Source organism: Microtus pennsylvanicus, chromosome 15 (assembly GCF_037038515.1).
Source record: "Microtus pennsylvanicus isolate mMicPen1 chromosome 15, mMicPen1.hap1, whole genome shotgun sequence".
In the NCBI taxonomy this organism is placed as follows: Eukaryota; Metazoa; Chordata; class Mammalia; order Rodentia; family Cricetidae; genus Microtus; species Microtus pennsylvanicus.
In genome coordinates, this window is record NC_134593.1 from 15,841,050 (window position 1) to 15,859,036 (window position 17,987).

Genomic DNA, 17,987 nt, shown 5'->3' on the forward strand with positions numbered 1-17,987 from the left:
ATGTCCTCTGACCTAAAAAACATGCACTAGGATCAACAGACACAAATGCATACACAGATGTAAACAGGAACGCATATCAAATATGAAGATGAAAAAGTAAGTTTAGATTGTTGATCTAGTAAGACTGGGGATCATTATCTGCTAAAAAGACATGGGAAATAGTGGTCAAGGTTGAAGGTTTTCTTAGTTTTCTGGCGATCACTTCAGCAGCGGTGCTATTTTGGACAAGGTTCACACTGCAGGTGAAAAGTCCCCATGGCAAGTTCCAAGACTGTGATGACAGCCAAAGCAGAAACTAGGAAAATAAAACTGCTGGTCCAGAATATACTGGCAATAGGCCCTGAAGTACAGCAGTCTTAGCTCTGACCTGGGAAGAATATAGCTGACAAAAGAGCGTTGCTTTCCTTGAGTTTGGAAGCTGGTCGTGAGTTACAAAGACTCAGGATTACACAAAAAGGCTTATGAACAAAGAAACAGCCAGGCGGTGGTTTCAGCATTCACACATAAAAGAACTGTTAAAACAATTTGAAGGTGCCACAACTGTCATGGCTTCTAAGAATGCAGGCAGAAGGATGCTTAGAAGCAAAAAAAAAAAATACTTTTTTACATACTGACCACTTAGAGCATAGTACTCAACAAAATACCTCCAAAGAGTTCTGACAGATAGGACTGTGGGGCCTTAGGGACAAGCAGGCAGATGAGTGGAACAGGAACACTGACACCACGAGCATAGAAATACAAGGTTACTGGAGCATTCAAAGCAAATCTATGGAAAAAGCACTGCTATCATTCGTGTGTGTGTGCAAGAGAGAGAGAGAGAGAGAGAGAGAGAGAGAGAGAGAGAGAGAGAGAGAGAGAGAAAGTGTTTTAATCAAGAGATAAATTTTCTCTGTTTCTTCTCTTTGAGGGAAGGTGGGAAGGACAGCAGTCATTAATCATCACCAACTGTTGAAGAATTAGTATAGAGTTCTTAGGCTGGGCCTTGTTGCCCACGCCTTTAATCCCAGAACTTGGAAAACAGGAGGCACAGAGATCTCTTTGATTTCAAGACCAACATGATGCATATAGTGGGTTTAAAGTAATCTGGACTGCATAATGAGACCTGTTTCAAAAAATTATTTGTAAATATCTAATGAGAGATATATTAGGGACTCAAAAATAAGGAATTTAGAAAACATGCTAAGTATTTTTATATGACTAGTTAAATGATGATCACTTTTAAACATATGTCACAGTGGAGGAGCAGCTGCAGTAGAATCAGAACAATCAAAGAAAACGTGTGCCAACTCCAACGAAGGTAAGAATGACTCCAACTGCTCCTACCTTCCCTAAAGAAAATAAGGAACAGCTCTTTGGACTGGAAAGGGAGGGGGAGAGGAGTGGGGGGTAGGGGAGAGGGGTGGGAGGAGGGGGAGAAGAGTGGGAAGAGGGGGAGAAGAGTGGGAGGAGGGGGAGGGAAATGGGAGGCTGGTGGGAGGAGGTGGAAATTTGTTTTTTTTTCTTTTCTTTACCCTCCTTTTATCAATAAAAAAAAATTAAAAAAAAAAAAAAAAGAAAATAAGGAAGAGTAAAGATTTTAGATCCCCAAAAAGGAGTTAAGGAAATCCAGTATAAATGCAGTTCTGTGGTTTTCAAATATTCTGAAAAGTCAGAATTAAGAATTTATTTCAAAGAACTTTCAACTGTGAAAATATATTGTCAAAACATTGCTTATTTTATATTAATGCTGATATCTGTACTGCCTTTGAATAAAGGAGAAATCAACTTTACACACGTGTCCTCCATAGTCACATTGCAGCAAATAGGATTATCAGAAATACATATTCTCCTTGAGTTTTATGACAAAAGTCTTGTATTTTGTACTGCATAACAGTATACAGGTAGGTGTCACTAGAATGTAATTATGTCACAAACCAACCTCAGTAATCAATAACTTTCATTGAAGAATTTCCTACCTTATGATATAATTAAAATCTTCTGACCTCTTTAATGTCTGTGCAATTTCTCAATTTGGACAGTTTTGTCCTACTGTATAATTGTTTTCTTTAGAAATCTCCCATTTAGGGGTGAAAGCTTCATTCTGTAATGAATGTATTGAGTTTATGAAGACTTATCAATCCTGACATGTTTTCCTTTTCTTTTTCTTCCTTCCTTCCTTCCTTCCTTCCTTCTCTTCTTTCCTTCTTTTTTGTTTTGATTTGGTTTTCTGAAGAGCTAGACATTGAGCACAAGGCTTTGGGAGCATTCTAGGCAAGCACCCTACCCATTATCCCTACCTTCAGTCCTTTTCTCTTTAGTTTTTCTTATAGAACATGGTAAGGGTGAATATCATTTCCATGCTGCAAAGAATGATTCAGGAATAAATATTGGAAAAAAGCAGAGTGTAGAAAATGACATCATTCTGTATTTCAAAGAATTGTCCGCTTCTCCATTGAGTCTGGAGAGACTTTGTGGCAGTGGCAGGAGCGCCACATAGTATTTACTTTCAGTAACTCACATCACAGTGCCTTTTATACCTCAGTTGCCAGTGGCAACCACACTAGGTAGAGAATCCAAAACCCTCTTCCCTCAAGAGGTAAGATGAAGAGAGTCAATATTATTGTAATGGAGACAGCTTTGTGTCACTGTATTATAAAGTTTGCTGTTCATGGCATTTGTGGTGGTGAGAACTGACTGAGGCCTCCTGCATAATAAGCATAGGCTTTCCTGCTGAGCCGCAATCCCAGTCCACTAGTTGGTGGCTCAAATGACCTTCCTGAGTCATGAGGAATGCTTAAAAGCACATTAAGTTTCTCTGACTTTAATCAAGACAAAAAAATAAATGAAGGTTTCATTTCATTTTTGTTTTCTTATGTTTATTTTGGTTTTGTGAGACAGGGTTTTCCTGTGTGTTGACTTTGAGCCTAACCTGAAATTCATTCTGTAGACAAGGCTAAGCTTGAAATTACAGAGATCTGCATGTCTCTGGTACCAAGTGCTGGGATTAAAGGAGTGTACCATCACTGCCCAACTCAAATGTTTATTTCTAAAAGCAAGCTGCAAGTGTCTAGGGAAGGATTCAGTGAGTTTATTGTTTACATATGTAAACATGTACAATGATCCTATGTCAGAAGGAAGCCCATGGAATTTGCTGCTGCAGTCTCACAGCTTCTTCTCTGCTGATCTCTCACCTTAGGTAGATCTCGAGGTTATTACTACCAAGGGAGGGATCTTTCCAATAATTCTTTTCAGGGGAGATGATGCCTGCTTTCATGAGCATCCTTTAAGCTGCATATAAGGCTGGGAACACAGATATAACTAAGGAACTTCTTCCCTCAACAGGGATGAGGAGAGGAATCCTGTTGCACTCCCTTGAGCTGTTAGGTAAAAGTCTTTGCCCCTCTTCTCTTTCTTTCTGTTAGGTTATACCCTGATACAAAAGACAAAAGCCATACATGTAGTCCCAGTGGTAGCGTTTTGTACCATAAAATGAACAATTTTAACTAAAAAGCTGAACAAGATTCTTTGTTTCCCTGAAGAACAAAAATGTGTATAGGCTCATGGATTTTTTCTTCCATTTTGATTCTGTTGTTTTGTTTGTGAGACACCATCTCATTGTTAGGTAGTTCTGGCTGTCTTGGGAATCACAGGGATCCACCTGCCTTTGCCATCCATGTGCTGGGATTAAAGTTGTTCTAGACTCTAGAATTTTTCTCAAGTGTCATTATCTCAAAGTCAAACAAGAACCATAGAAGCTATTCTGTGACACAGTCAATTGATGCTTATACTGGTAAGGATGCTACTCTCCATCTGTCTGAGAGAGATCACTTAGGATCATCTCAATTGTTTATGGGTGGGTGTTTACCTTTAGGTATTATGCTTGTTAAATTTAAGTCTTCTTTGATTTGAAATATTAAGAGAATGAATGAATTCCCCATGAGGAAATTTCTTACAAAGGAGTATTTACTCTAGAATAATCTAGATTCATCTCAAAAAATTATACTATTTGCCTAAGAATTTTATATGTTATATTTCTCTAGCATTGTAATGAATTAATTTTGATTTTTTTAGAAGAAAATTTCAGCACTGACATAAAGCCTTCTTGCAGGTAAGGTCTAACAATATATAAAGACTAAGGAAATTCAAAGATAACAAGCTAATTATTGGTTGTATTCTCAGATAGATACTGATTTATACACTCAATTTTTGTGTTGTCTTACAACCCCACATTTTTTTCAATGTATTTTTAGACTGAAAATTTATTGTTTTTAGATCACGGGCATGAGGTTTTTACCCAACCATCACTTCTCCTGTACCAATTCAGTGTTTTGGAAAATGAGCTTCCTAATATTTACCACACACACTACGTCCATCTGACACTTAGTGCCTTTTCAAAACTTCCTGAAATCAGCTAGTGAACTAGATCTTCATTGCATTTGTCTTTCTGAAAGCTGACAGAACTTGGGATCATTCTGCATTATCACATAGTGTTACAAGAAATCATCAAATTGTTTACCTCCTTTGACACCATCTCCACATGCAGAGGCCCTTTTGTTCTGTCTAGCACCCTTTCATAGTTGGGAGAAGATCCCATGCCTTCCTCCTACCACAGTGCTCCATCCATCACTTCTCCATTCCTGTGAGCTGTTTTCTATAGTAATGAAGTCTCTGGATCTCAGTAGATTATCTGGATGTAGAGAGCCAAACTGTGGCATGTTTACTCTTTATGTGTCTATAAAGGGGCTTTGTCTTCCCCATCAGTAGGACATGAACATAGAGTAAAAGGCCCCTTCTGTCAGTGATCTGCTATCTCAGACACTGATTTGGCAGAAAATTAAAGGTGGTATGTCAAGCTAGTTCTGTGCTCATCTTAATTGATTACTTCCATAATAGAGGACAATTGTGTTATCATTTGTGGGAACATGTATCATAAAGCATTTGATACAACTTAGTAAATTGCTTATTACTAATTATTAATAAATTACTCCAAGTTAAAAGGTCCAAAATGCATCACAGTTAATATCCAAGGTGCAGATTCATAAATTACCATAGCTAAAATTGTTCAAAACACACCTTGTAAAAACCATGTTCTCTTCTAATAAGAGTTCTAAACTGTCTGAAGCTGAAATTATCCACTGAGTTTTATTGTTGTTTGTTCATATTTTTATCTCATTAAGTTAATAGCAATGCTCATTTGGCATAGAAACAGGCCGATTGTAGTTTCAAGTCCACTCATGAATGGACTACTAAGGGACAGCCTGAGCATATCCTACGCCATGGTATCTTGTCAGAGTGCTAGCAGAAGCAGGAATCTATTCTATGGTCCACAAACAAACCTTGTGAGAGATAGCAGCACATGCATTGAGAGCCCACAAAGTAACCTGAGAGAGAGGGTTTCTGTGATGCTCTAGAAACAGATGATGACATGACAAGTGGAATCAGGGTACTAATTACATTGAGCACAAGAGTGACCATCAGTTACTACAGCATTAAAAAAGTTTTATGGAGAAACTAGTGTGTGTGTGTGTGTGTGTGTGTGTGTGTGTGTGTGTCTTTCTATGTTTTTAGTGGACTAAATTCTTTTTTCACATGAGAAAAAGTGTTAAGGAAATGGTCACCAAACCTAATCAACTGATTGAAAGACAATTTAATGGCTGATGGTAAATCTCTAATGTATTTTAGGAAAACATTTGGTAAATGTTTTTATATGAATATTAAAATATTACTTTTTAAAATATACCACAGTGCAGTAAGACCAGCAAGACAGCTAAAATCCCTGTTGAAGAAGTCTTTCCGGATTAAGAGAGGTAAGAGTGATGGTGAATACTTGACTACCAACTCCCTAATTTCAAAAACAGCTTGGTTTTTTCAAAATATGAACAGAGGAAATAATATAGAAATGTAATTCTATCTTCTTTTGATCTACCTTCAAATGAGTTTGGATTCAGAATTATTTAAGAAATAGTTTCTGAGAAATTGTCAAGTCTCAAACTTTATCATATGAAACATGTTTGTTTATTTAATGTGAGCCTCTGATGTACACGGTATCTTTGTATAAATAAAAAATCTCTAACTATTCCACAGTATGTGTCCTCTATGGTCATGTAACCACAAGTTGGCTTGTTATAAATGGATTTTTTATTAAAACCACATTGTGTTTATGCTACATATTATTATATACATCAATGTCAATAAGATGATCATGTTAAAAAAACAAAAATAAAGTATTCAATTATTTTAAGTTTTTTGAGAACTAAATGGTAATAAGTTTTTCTGGGTTTTGCTCCTTCTATAATTTCTCAATTTAGACATATTAGACAATTCACACATGGTATTATGTTTATCTTTAATTATCTGTTATTTAATCTGAATATATCTTGACAAAAATCTTGACCTAAGAAATAATAGGCTTGACCAAAATTTAAAGAAATAAATGGACTTTGAGTCCTGTAGGCAGTTCGGGGGATTGAACACTGCTCTTATAAACATTCTCCGGTAGCGCACGCCCTATTGACTATATTGCCAGCAACTTTTTCCTTTGGTTTTATTAGTTAGTTTAAGATATGATGATACTTGGTTTATATGATGATAGACATAATTTCAAGAGCAATTTGCCACAATAGGAGGAAGGCTGAGAAAGTGCATCATTCTACAGTCGACAGCACAGATTGCTGCATTGAGTATATGGTATCTATCTAAAAAATTGTTCATTTCTTTTACATTTTCCAATATTGTGTAGTACAGGTTTTGTAGTATGACCTAATGATTCTCTGAATTTCCTCAATGTCTGTTATTATGTCCTTCTTTTCATTTCTGATTTTGTTAATTTGAATGATCTCTCTCCCTCTTTTGATTAGTTTGGATAACGGTTTGTCAATCTTGTTGATTTTTTTTCAAAGAATCAGCTCTTTGTGTCATTGATTCTTTGTATTGTTTTCTGTGTTTCTATTTTGTTGATTTCAGCCCTCTGTTTGATTATTTCCTGTCTTCTACTCCTTCTGAGTGAGTTCTTTTTTTTGGGGGGGGATGGAGTGTTATATAGATATCTGTTAAGTCCATGTGATTCTTTACATATGTTACTTCTCTTATTTCTCTCTTAAGTTTCTGTCTAATTGAACTGTCCATTGGATAGAGAGGAGTGTTGAAATCTCCTATTATTATTGTGTGTGGTTTGATGTATGATTTAAGTTTTAGTAATGTTTCTTTTACTAAGAAACATTCTTTTAGTAAGATTTCTGTGGTGTTGTGGGTGTAGTTAGCTTCCTTGGGTGGAAGTTTTCCTACTAGTACTTTCTGTAAGGCTGAGTTTTTGGATATGTACTGTTTAAATCTGCTTTTGTCATGGAGTATCTTGCTTTATCCATAGATGGTGAGTGAAATCTTTGCTGAGTATAGTAGCCTGGGCTTGTTATACATAGTTTCTTAGTGTCTGCAACACATCTATCCAGGACCTTCTGGCTTTCATGGTTTCCATTGAGAAGTCAGGCATAATTCTGATGGGTTTGCCTTATATATTGACCATTTTCCTTTGCACCTTTTAATATTCTTTCATTATTCTGTATGTTCTTTGTTGTGATTATGATATAGCTAGGGGATGATATTCTTTTGATCCAGTCTATTTGGTGTTCTGTAAGCTTCTTGTGTCTTCATAGGGATATCCTCCTTTAGGTTGGGAAAGTTTTCTTCTATAATTTTGTTGAATATGTTTTTTGTGCCTTTGAGCTGGAGTTCTTATTCTTCTACTCCTATTATTCTTAGTGTTGGCCTTTACATGGTGGCTCAGAATTCCTGAATGTTTTGTGTTAAGAATTTGTTGGATTTAATGTTTTTTGACCAATGAGTATTTTCTTTATAGTATGTTCAGCACCTGAGATTCTTTCTTCTATCTCTTATATTCCGTTGGTTATACTTGTCTCTGTAGCTCCTGTTCATTTACCCAGATTTCCCATGTCCACAATTCCCGTGGTTTGAATTTTCTTTATTACATGTATTTCAGTCTTCAAGTCTTCAACTGTTTCTTTCACTTGTTTGATTGTTTTATCATGGGTATTTTTTTTGGGTGTCTTTGAGGGATTTATTTATTTCTTCCAAATTTGTGTGTCTTCTCTTCAATTTCTTTAAGGGAGTTTTTCACTTCCTCTTTAAAGGTATTCATCATTTTCATAAAGTTACGTTCAAAGTCGTTTTCTTCTACTTCTGGGTTAGAATGGTCAAGTCTTCCTTTTGTGTGTCTACTGGATTCTCGTGTTACCATGGTGTGTTTTAGGATATTGGAGGAATTTTTGCATAGGCACCTACCATCTCTTCCTTCAAATGAGGCCAGCAATGTCTTGGCATCTTGGTCCAATTTTTGCTGTGACTGTCTCTTAGGTCTCCTCAGTATTGGAGCAAGCTGTGTTTCAGAATTCCACGGAGCTCACAGGTTCTTGGGGCCCGTCAGTGTTGGAACAAACTGTGTTTTAGGGTTCCACAGAGCTTGCAGGTGAACAGGCACCACCTTGGATTTTCATTGTGGTAAAGAGGGTTGATGGAGGTCTCCCAGATGCTAAGCCTCAATGGCAGTCCATTTGTTGGTGGGACCAACACTCTGCTTCAGCCATAGGCAATGCCAAGGAAGTTATATTACAGTTAATATACTGTGAATAAAATAAACAAGAATTTGCTTTATTCCTTTGCAGAGGGCAGGCTTTTAGCATGCAGTGGGACCTTGATACATTGTCTGTGGGAACTCTGATGTTTCCTGTAAGGTACTACTACCATGGAATTGCTGCTTGGTCCCCATGTTTTTCCATGCTTCTGCCCTAGAGATACAGTTCAGAGTGCATAACTACTGCAGGGGGCTTTGCAATAGCTCTTACCATGGGAGGTGATAGCTACGAATGCTGAACTTCTTTGCACTGCCCATTAGCGAAGGCCAGAAGCTAGAACTGAGGGGCTTCTGCAGCTTCCTCAGAAGCACTTGAGGAGAGTATACACCTTGACCCCTCTCTGGAGCTTTGCCAACCTATCAGTTTGAAATTCTTTGCCGGGACCCTTGTCCTTGGTCTGCTTGTGGTTTTGTTTTGTTTTATTTTTGCTATGCTGCAAAGGGCAGTCACCATAGACTTAGCTTCCTTGTGTCTGGAATTTTCATCTTCAATGGAATAAGGTCAACTCAAACCTTAGAGAAACTCTTTTCACTTCCATACAAGATGAGTATACTCACTTACAATTCTCCTACCACCACTAGTCCAGAGACAAAAGCAACAGCAGCAACACTGTGCTACTGCTTTAACACTTCAGCTTGTGATATTGATTCTGGTTAAGATGTCTTATAGTGCTCAAGATCATAGGTGTTTTGTACACCAATTTATTATAAGTAGTAACTTTTGATAAGTTTGTCTCTATTTGAAACATACAAAGAAGTCTCAATTAAGAGTTATCTATATTTGTTGTCTATAAATCAATATTCACTTTAAATTTTAGCCTCATTTGGGGACAAAGTATATGTAGTAAAAAAATATTGGCCTTGGCATTTAATGCTCTTATATTTTACAATTGATTATAAAATATTTTGTTTTTCTACTTTATAGGTAGTCGAAGACTAAAAGACGAGGTCTCACTCAGGTAAGAATGTCTGGATTTTAAAATACACTGAGCATGTAGCGAATATAAAGTTTAGAAGCTGCCACCATGTTTTTCTCTGTGTAAGGCAGTTTCAGCTTCTTGATTATATGCTAATCAAAGCTGAATATTTATCTATGGAGAAGCATATAGTTTTAAATAACTGATTATTCCTCTGATACAGCATGAAATACTATTAGGACTCCCTGTCTGTGGAGGTGATTCAGTGGGTAAAGTTCTGGCTATGTATATGGGAAAATGGGAGACGGATTCCCAGGGTCTATATGAGGCCTGTTGGTATTGTGTGCTTCTAAAATTCTGGTGAGGTTATGATGAGATTGCACGTGGACAGAGAGCATCCCCTGACATTTTCTGGATTGCTTGCCTGAGGTTTGCATTCATGAGTGAGAGACCCAGCTAGTAAACTAATGCTTAAGGTTAGGGTCAACTCCCAAGTCTATATTCCAATCCCCACACCTACACACTGGCATGTATTTATCTTAAATCACACATACATAGAAATACACAGCATATAACATATTTTGCACGTATATGTAAAAGGATCCATTTTCAAGTCATTAATCTTTTTCACTAATTTGTTTGTTTGAGTTGTCTGTGGGAAGAGTGTGAATAATATGGCAAGGTTCAAAACTCTCCAAGGCTTTGCTAAAGATTACCTCAGAATGGCGTTATAGACATGCTTCTGTCCAGCAGGTTAATATTTCCCTTAATGATTTACCCAACTGTGGTGACTCACAAGGTAGGTGAAGTTAGAAAAACAAACTGGTTGGTCCAGAGCTTACCAACCAGAAGCCTTGAAATTTGGAGCTCTTAGCTATAGTTCGGATGGAGTAGAGCTGAGGGTACGGTATTGCTCTGCAGTGCCCTGTAAATACTCAAGACTTGTGCAGGAAGTACTGGCCATTGCGTATAAAGAGGATCCTCATAGATCAAGGTGGTTTTGGTGCATGCTTTTAATCCTAGCACTCAGGAAAGCAGAGGCAGGCGGATCTGTGAGTTCAGGGCAAGCCTGGTTTACAAGAACCAGTTCTAGGACAAGCTTCAAAACTACAGAGAAACTCTGCCTCAAAAAACCAAAAAAAAAAAAAAAAAAGGAAAAAAAAAGAATTTCATCATGTACTTGCGCACAGACTACCAATAAAGCAGCTTCAAATCACCAAAATATGGTGAATTCTGATATTGTTGGCAGCTTGATGTTTAGATGTTTAGATTTTTAGGTGTTTGATGTTTAGATCAAGATGTTGCTCCCAAAGCAATTTCTTGGGAGAGAGTGAGTGACTAAATGTAATGCCTAAAAAGTTTCTTGACAGAAAACAGGACAAGGTGCTTTAGGTTTAGGGGAAGAAATGAAATAGGAGCATTAAGTACTTAGAGCACAAAACAGTCAGTAACTGCAACCATCAGAACAAAATGTGTGGAAAAACCGCCATTCCCCTGTCTTGTGTGCTTGTGCTTGTGTGTGTGTGTGTGTGTGTGTGTGTGTGTGTGTGTGTGTGTGTGTGTGTGTTTTAATCAAGAGATAAATTGTCTGTGTTCTTCTCCATGAGGAAAGGTGGAAAGGAGAGCAGTCATTCATCATCACCAACTGTTGAAAAATGAATTCAGAATTATTTGGCTCGGCCTCTTTGCCCATGCCTTTAATCCCAGGATGTGGGAGGCAGGAGGCATAGATCTCTTTGATTTCAAGACAAGCATGAAACATATAGTGTATTAAAAGTTAGCTGGAATACATAATGAGATCCTGTTTCAAAAAATGTTTTTGTAAATATGTAATGTAAGATGTATGAGGGACTCAAAAATAAAGAATTTATGTAATATGTAATATAAGATGTATTAGGGACTCAAAAATAAAGAATTTATAAACATGCTAAGTGTTTTTATATGGATAATTAAATGATAATCACTTTCAACATATGTCACAGTGAAGGAACAATGACAAGAGAGCCAGAGCAGAGAAAGAAAAAGTGTGTCACCTTCAACAAAGGTAAGAATTACTCCATCTGTCCTACCTTTCCCGAAGAAGAAGGAATAAGGAAGAGTAAAGATTTTAGAACCCAAAAAGGAGTTAAGGAAAACAAGTATACATCAAGCACTTTCAAGTGTGAAGTATTTTTGTCAAAACATTGCTTATTTCACTTTAATGCTGATATCTGTACAGCCTTTGAATAAATGAGAAAACATCTTTACACAGCACATGTCTTCCATAGTCACATTGCAGCAAATAGGATTGTCAGAAATCCAGATTCTTCTTGAGTTTTATGACAAATGCCTTGTATTTTGCACTGCATATTGCTAACACATCTCACTGCCACTAAAATGAAATTAAGTCACAAAAACCTTAATTATTTTCATTAACTAATTTCCTACCTTATGATGTTATTAAATCATCTGAGTTCTTAAATGTCTGTGAAAGTTCTCAGTTTGGAAAGTTTTGGCATACTGTATAATTGTTTTCTTTAGAAATCTCCTACTTTAGGGTGGAAGTGTTTCTTTTACAGTGAATGCATTGATTTTAGGAAGACTTAACAATCCTTATATGTTTTCCTTTTCTTTCTTTTCCTTCTTCCTTTTTCTTGGTCCCTGCCTCCCCTCGTTCCTTCCACCCATCCCTAAATCCCTCCCTCCCTTCTTTCTTTCTTTTTTTCTTTCTTTCTTTCTTTCTTTCTTTTCTCTGAAGTGCTAGAGGTTGAACATAAGGCTTTGGGAGCATTGTAGGCAAGCACCCTACCCATTATCTCTGCCTTCTGTTTTTGTTAAATAGAACATGGTAAGGGTGTATATCATTTCCATGCTGCAAAGCATGGTCCAAGAATAAAAACTGAAACAAGGAGCTGGAGAGATGGCTCAGAGGTGAAGAGCACTGGCAGCTCTTCCAGAGGTCCTGAGTTCAATTCCCAGCAACCACATGGTGGCTCACAATCATCTGTAATGAGATCTGGTGCCCTCTTCTGGCCTGCAGGAATATATGCAGACAAAACACTGTAGATATAATACATCTTAAAAAATTGAAACAAAAAGCAGAGTGTAGAAAATGACATCATTCTGTATTTCAAAGAATTGTCTGCTTCTCCATTGAGTCTGGAGAGACTTTGTGGCAGTGGCAGGAACACCACGTAGTATTTACTTTCACCAGATGTCATCACAGTGTCTTTTATACCTTACGTTGTCAGTGACAACCACACTAGGTAGAGAATCCAAAACCCTCTTCCCTCAAGAGGTAAGATGAAGAGAGTCAATATTATTGTAATGGAGACAGCTTTGTGTCACTGTATTATGAAGTTTGCTGTTCATGGCATCTGTGGTGGTGAGAACTGACTGAGGCCTCCTGCATAATAAGCATAGGCTTTCCTACTGAGCCGCAATCCCAGTCCACTAGTTGGTGGCTCAAATGACCTTCCTGAGACATGGGGGAATGCTAAAAAGGCACACTAAGTTTCCTTGACTTAAAACAAGACAAAAATGAATGATTTCATTTCTTTTTTTGGTCTATTTATGTTTATTTTAGGTTTTTTTTAAGACAGGGTTTTTCTGTATGTATACTTGGAGCCTGCCCTTTAATGTATTCTTTACACAAGCTTGCCTTGAACTCCCATAGAGCCTCCTGCCTCTGTTTCCAAGCCCTGGGATTAAAGGTATGAGCCACCACTGCCAGCCTCCAATGTTTCATTTCTAAAAGCAAACTGCAAGTGTACAGTGAAGGATTGAGTGAGTTTATTGTTTACATATGTAAACTTGTACAATGATCCTATGTCAGAAGGAAGCCCATGGAATTTGCTGCTGCAGTCTCACAGCTGTTTCTCTGATGCTCTTGCACTTGAGGTCGAGCTTGGGGTTATTACTCCCAAGGGAGAGATCTTTCCAGTAATTCATTTCAGGGGAGATGATGCCTGCTATCATGAGCATCCTTTAAGCTGCATATAAGTCTGGGAACACAGATAGAACTAAGGATATTCTTTCCCCAAAGGGAATGAGGAGAGGAAGCTTGATGCCTGCCCTCCCTTGAGCTGTTATGTAAAGGTCCCTGTCCCTCTTCTCTTTCTTTCTGCCAGGTTTTATCCTGATACAAAAGACAGAAACAATACATATAGTCCCAGTGGTAGGAATTTGCCTAATAAAATGAACAATTTTAACTAAAAGGCTCAACAAGGTTCTTCGTTTCCTTGAAGAACAAAAATATGTATAGGCCCATGGACCTTGTTTTCCATTTTGAATCTATTGTTTTGTTTGTGAGACACAGTTTTATTGTTATATAGTTCTGGCTGTCTTGGGAATCACAGGGTGATTGTTTATTTTTAGGTATTGTGCTTGATAAAGTTAAGTCTTGTTTGATTTGAAATAAACAAAATGGATTAATTCTACATGAACAAATTTCCTAAAAAAGAGTATTTACTCTAGAATAGTCTAGATTAGTCTCAAAAATGGATACTATGTATCTAATCATTTTATATGTTATATTTCTCTAGTGTAACAAATTCATTTTGATTTTTTTAGAAGTACATTACAATACCAATAAGAAGCCTTTTTGCAGGTAAGGTTTAAGAATACAATAATACTAAGGAAATTCCAAGATAACAAACCAATTATTGGTTGTATTCTCAGATAGATACTGATTTATACACTCAATTTTTGCTTTGTCTTACAATCCCCATAGTATTATCAATGTATTTTAGCCAGAAATATTGTTGTTTTTAGATCGTGGACATGAGTTGTATACTCAACCATCATGTCCCAAGTACCAATTCTGCGTTTTGGAAAACGAGCCTACTGATGATAACCACACTCACTCTGTCCATCTGACACTTAGTGCCTTTTCAAATTTTTTCTGGAATCAGCTAGTGAACTAGATCTTCATCGCATTTGTCATTCTGAGAACTGAGAGGATTTTGGATCATTCTGCATTATCACACAGTATTACAAGAAGCCAACAAATTACTTTCTTCCTTTGACACCATCTCCACATGCAGAGGCCCTTTTGTTCTGCGTAGGACCCTTTCATAGATGGTGGAAGATCCCGTGCCTTCCTCCTACCACAGTGCTCCATCCATCACTTCTCCATTCCTGTGAGCTGTTTTCTACAGTAATGAAGTCTCTGGATCTCAGTAGATTATCTGGATGTAGAGAGCCAAATTGTGGCATGTTTACTCTTTCTGTGTCTATAAAAGGGGCTTTGTCTTCCCCATCAGTAGGACATGAACATAGAGTAAAAGGCCCCTTCTGTCAGTGATCTGCTATCTCAGACACTGATTTGGCAGAAAATTAAAGGTGGTATGTCAAGCTGGTTCTGTGCTCATCTTAATTGATTACTTCCATAATAGAGGACAATTGTGTTATCATTTGTGGGAACATGTATCATAAAGCATTTGATACACATTAGTAAATAGCTTATTACTAATTATTTCTTAATAAATTACTCCAAGTTAAAAGGTCCAAAGTGTAGATTCATAAATTACCGTAGCTACAACTGTTCAAAGACACACCTTGTAAAAACCATGTTCTCTTCTACTAGGAATTCTAAACTGTCTCAAGCTAATAACCTGAAATTATCCACTGAGTTTTATTGTTGTTTGTTCATATTTTTATCTCATTAAGTTAATAGCAATGCTCATTTGGCATAGGAACAGGCAGATTGTGGTTTCAAGATTCACTCATGAATGGACTACTAAGGGACAGCCTGAGCATAGCCTAGACCATGGTATCTTGTCAGAGTGCTAGCAGAAGCAGGAATCTATTCTATGGTCCACAAACAAACCTTGTGAGAGATAGCAGCACATGCATTGAGAGCCCACAAAGTAACCTGAGAGAGAGGGGTTCTGTGATGCTCTAGAAACAGACGATGACATGACAAGTGGAATCGGGGTACTAATTACATTGAGCACAAGAGTGATCATCAGTTACTACAGCATTAAAAAATGTGCTACAAAGAAACTACTGTCTTTGGTGTTTTCTCTCTCTCTCTCTGTCTCTCTTTCTCTTTCTATCTCTGTCTGTCTTTCTCTCTTTCTCTCCCTCGTGTGTTTCTATGCTTTCGATGGACTAATTTCTGTTGACTAAATCTTTCCTTTCTTTCACATGGGAAAAGTTTTAAAAAAGTGTCTCCAAACCTAATCAACTGATTGAAGGACAAGTTAATGCTTGACTGTAAATCTCTAATGTATGTTAGGAAATCAGACAGCAAGTAATCAAAGCATTTGGTAAATGTTCTTGTATGAATATTAAAATATTACATTTTAAAATATGCAACAGCAGCATACGACCACCTGGAGAGCTGAAACCAATACTTAAGAAGTCTCTTCAGATCAGTGGAGGTAAGAGTAATCATGAATACTTTGCTGCTACTTCCCTAGTTTCAATAGCAACTTAATTCATTCAAAAAAGGAACAAAGTAAATAAGATATAAATGTAATTTCATTTATTAAAATTTGCTTCCTAATGTTCTTCACATTCAAAATTATTTCAGAAATGATTTTCTCAGAAATTTCAGCATCAAACTATATTATCTGAACCATGTTTATTTATTTAACATGAGCCTCTGATGCACACAGTATCTTTGTATAAATAAAAGGACCTCTAACTAGTCCACAGTATGTGTCCTATAGAATTATGTGACAGCAATTTTGCTTGTTATAAAATGAATTTTTCTTTCATTTTTTCTGATAAATATATTACATTTATGCTACATATATATTAGTGTCAATGAAAGGTGATCATGCAAAAAACAGAAATACAGTATTCAATTACTTTCATTAAGGATTTTGAGAACTAAATTAACTACATTTTTATGGGTTTTGTTCCTTTCTATAATTTCTCTACTTGGACATATTAGAAAATTCACATATGGTTTTATGTTTATCTTTAATTATCTGCTATTTAATCTGACTATTTCTTGGCATAAGAAATAATAGGCTTGGTCAACTTTCTTAAAAACTGGACTTTGAATCCTTTGGCAGTGCTGCAGATTGAACATTGCCATTCTAAGCATTCTAGACTAGTGCTCGCCCTAATGGCTATACCGCCAGCACCTTTTTCCTTTGGTTTTATTAGTGTAGGATATGGTGATACTTGGTTTATATGCTGATAGACATAATTTCCAGAACAATTCACCACAGTAGGAGGAAGGCTGAGAAAAGAGCATCATTCTGCAGGGGACAGCACTGACTGGTCCACTGAGTCTGGATAAGATTCTAAGAGTGGGAGGAACACTACAGAGTTTGGGCTCTCCGCTGTCACCACAGTGTCTTCACACCTACCTTGCCTATAGAGAGCACAGCATCAAGTGAATAGGAGGACATGGAGTGTAGAGGGTCTGCAAGACTTTATTGAAAAGAGTCAGTATTATTGTAATGTGGGTGACTGTCCTTTACATTATTTCCACATTAAATTTCCTTTGTGGTGACGATGGTTGATGGAGGTCTCTCACATGCTAAGCCTCACTGGCAGTCCATTTGTTGGTGGGACAAATGCTCTGCCTCAGCCATAGGCAATGTCAAGGAGGTTATACTGCAGTTCCCATACTGTGAATGAAATAAGCAAAAATTTGCTTTATTCCTTTGTAGAGGGCGGGCTGTTAGCATGCAGTGAAAGCTGCTCACTTGAAGCTGTGTCTGTGTGGACACAAACGTTTCCTGTGAGGTACTACTCCCGTGGAATTGCTGCTTTTTCCCCATGTTTCTTCCATGCTTCTCGCCCTGGAGATACAGTTCAGGGTGCATAACTACTGCAGGGGGCTTTCCCATAGCTCTTACCATGAGAGGTGATAGCAGCTAGTGCTGAGCTTCTTTGTACTGCCCGTTAGCGAGGGACCAGAAGCTAGAACTGAGGGGCTTCTGCAGCTTCCTCAGAAGCACTTGAGGAGAGTACACACAATGCCCCCCCCTCTCTCTCTCTGTAGCTTTGCCACCCTGGCATCTGGAAATTCTTTGCCCTTGGTCTACCTGTGTTTCTTAACTTTTGCTATGCTGCAAAGAGCGGTCCTCATAGACTTAGCTTCCCTGTGTCTGGAATTTTCATCTTCAACGAAATAAGTTCAACTTAATCTTTAGAGAGGCTCTTTTCACAATTCTCCTAACACCACTAGTCCAGAGACAAATCCAGCAGCAGCAATACTGTGCTACCAATTAACATTTCAGCTTGTGATATTGATCTGGTTAAGATGTCAGTTTCTCTGATAATTCTCATGATCATAGGTATTTTGTATACCAATTTATTATTAGTATCGACTTTTGATAAAATTGTCTCTGTATTTTAAACATACAAATAAATGTAAATTAAGAGTTATCCTTGTTTATATTGTCTATAAACCAGTATTCACCTTGAAGGCTACACAGATTCAAAGTATATGTAGTAACGAAGCATTGGCCTTGGCATTCAATGCTCTTTTTTTCTAC

The 17,987-nt window shown here is 37.3% G+C and overlaps 1 protein-coding gene across 1 annotated transcript in view; it reads left to right on the plus strand.

The window, feature by feature from the left end:
• The window catches only part of LOC142836132 (uncharacterized), a gene marked incomplete at its 3' end in the record, with an annotated part of 73,300 nt that overhangs the window by 45,448 nt on the left and 9,865 nt on the right, over positions 1-17,987 (plus strand). The window contains exons 6-12 of the mRNA XM_075950143.1: positions 1,236-1,297; positions 4,051-4,087; positions 5,725-5,786; positions 9,552-9,585; positions 11,526-11,587; positions 14,095-14,131; positions 15,847-15,908. Of these exons, the coding sequence (XP_075806258.1) occupies positions 1,236-1,297; positions 4,051-4,087; positions 5,725-5,786; positions 9,552-9,585; positions 11,526-11,587; positions 14,095-14,131; positions 15,847-15,908 (356 nt within the window). The remainder of the gene's footprint in view (positions 1-1,235; positions 1,298-4,050; positions 4,088-5,724; positions 5,787-9,551; positions 9,586-11,525; positions 11,588-14,094; positions 14,132-15,846; positions 15,909-17,987) is intronic.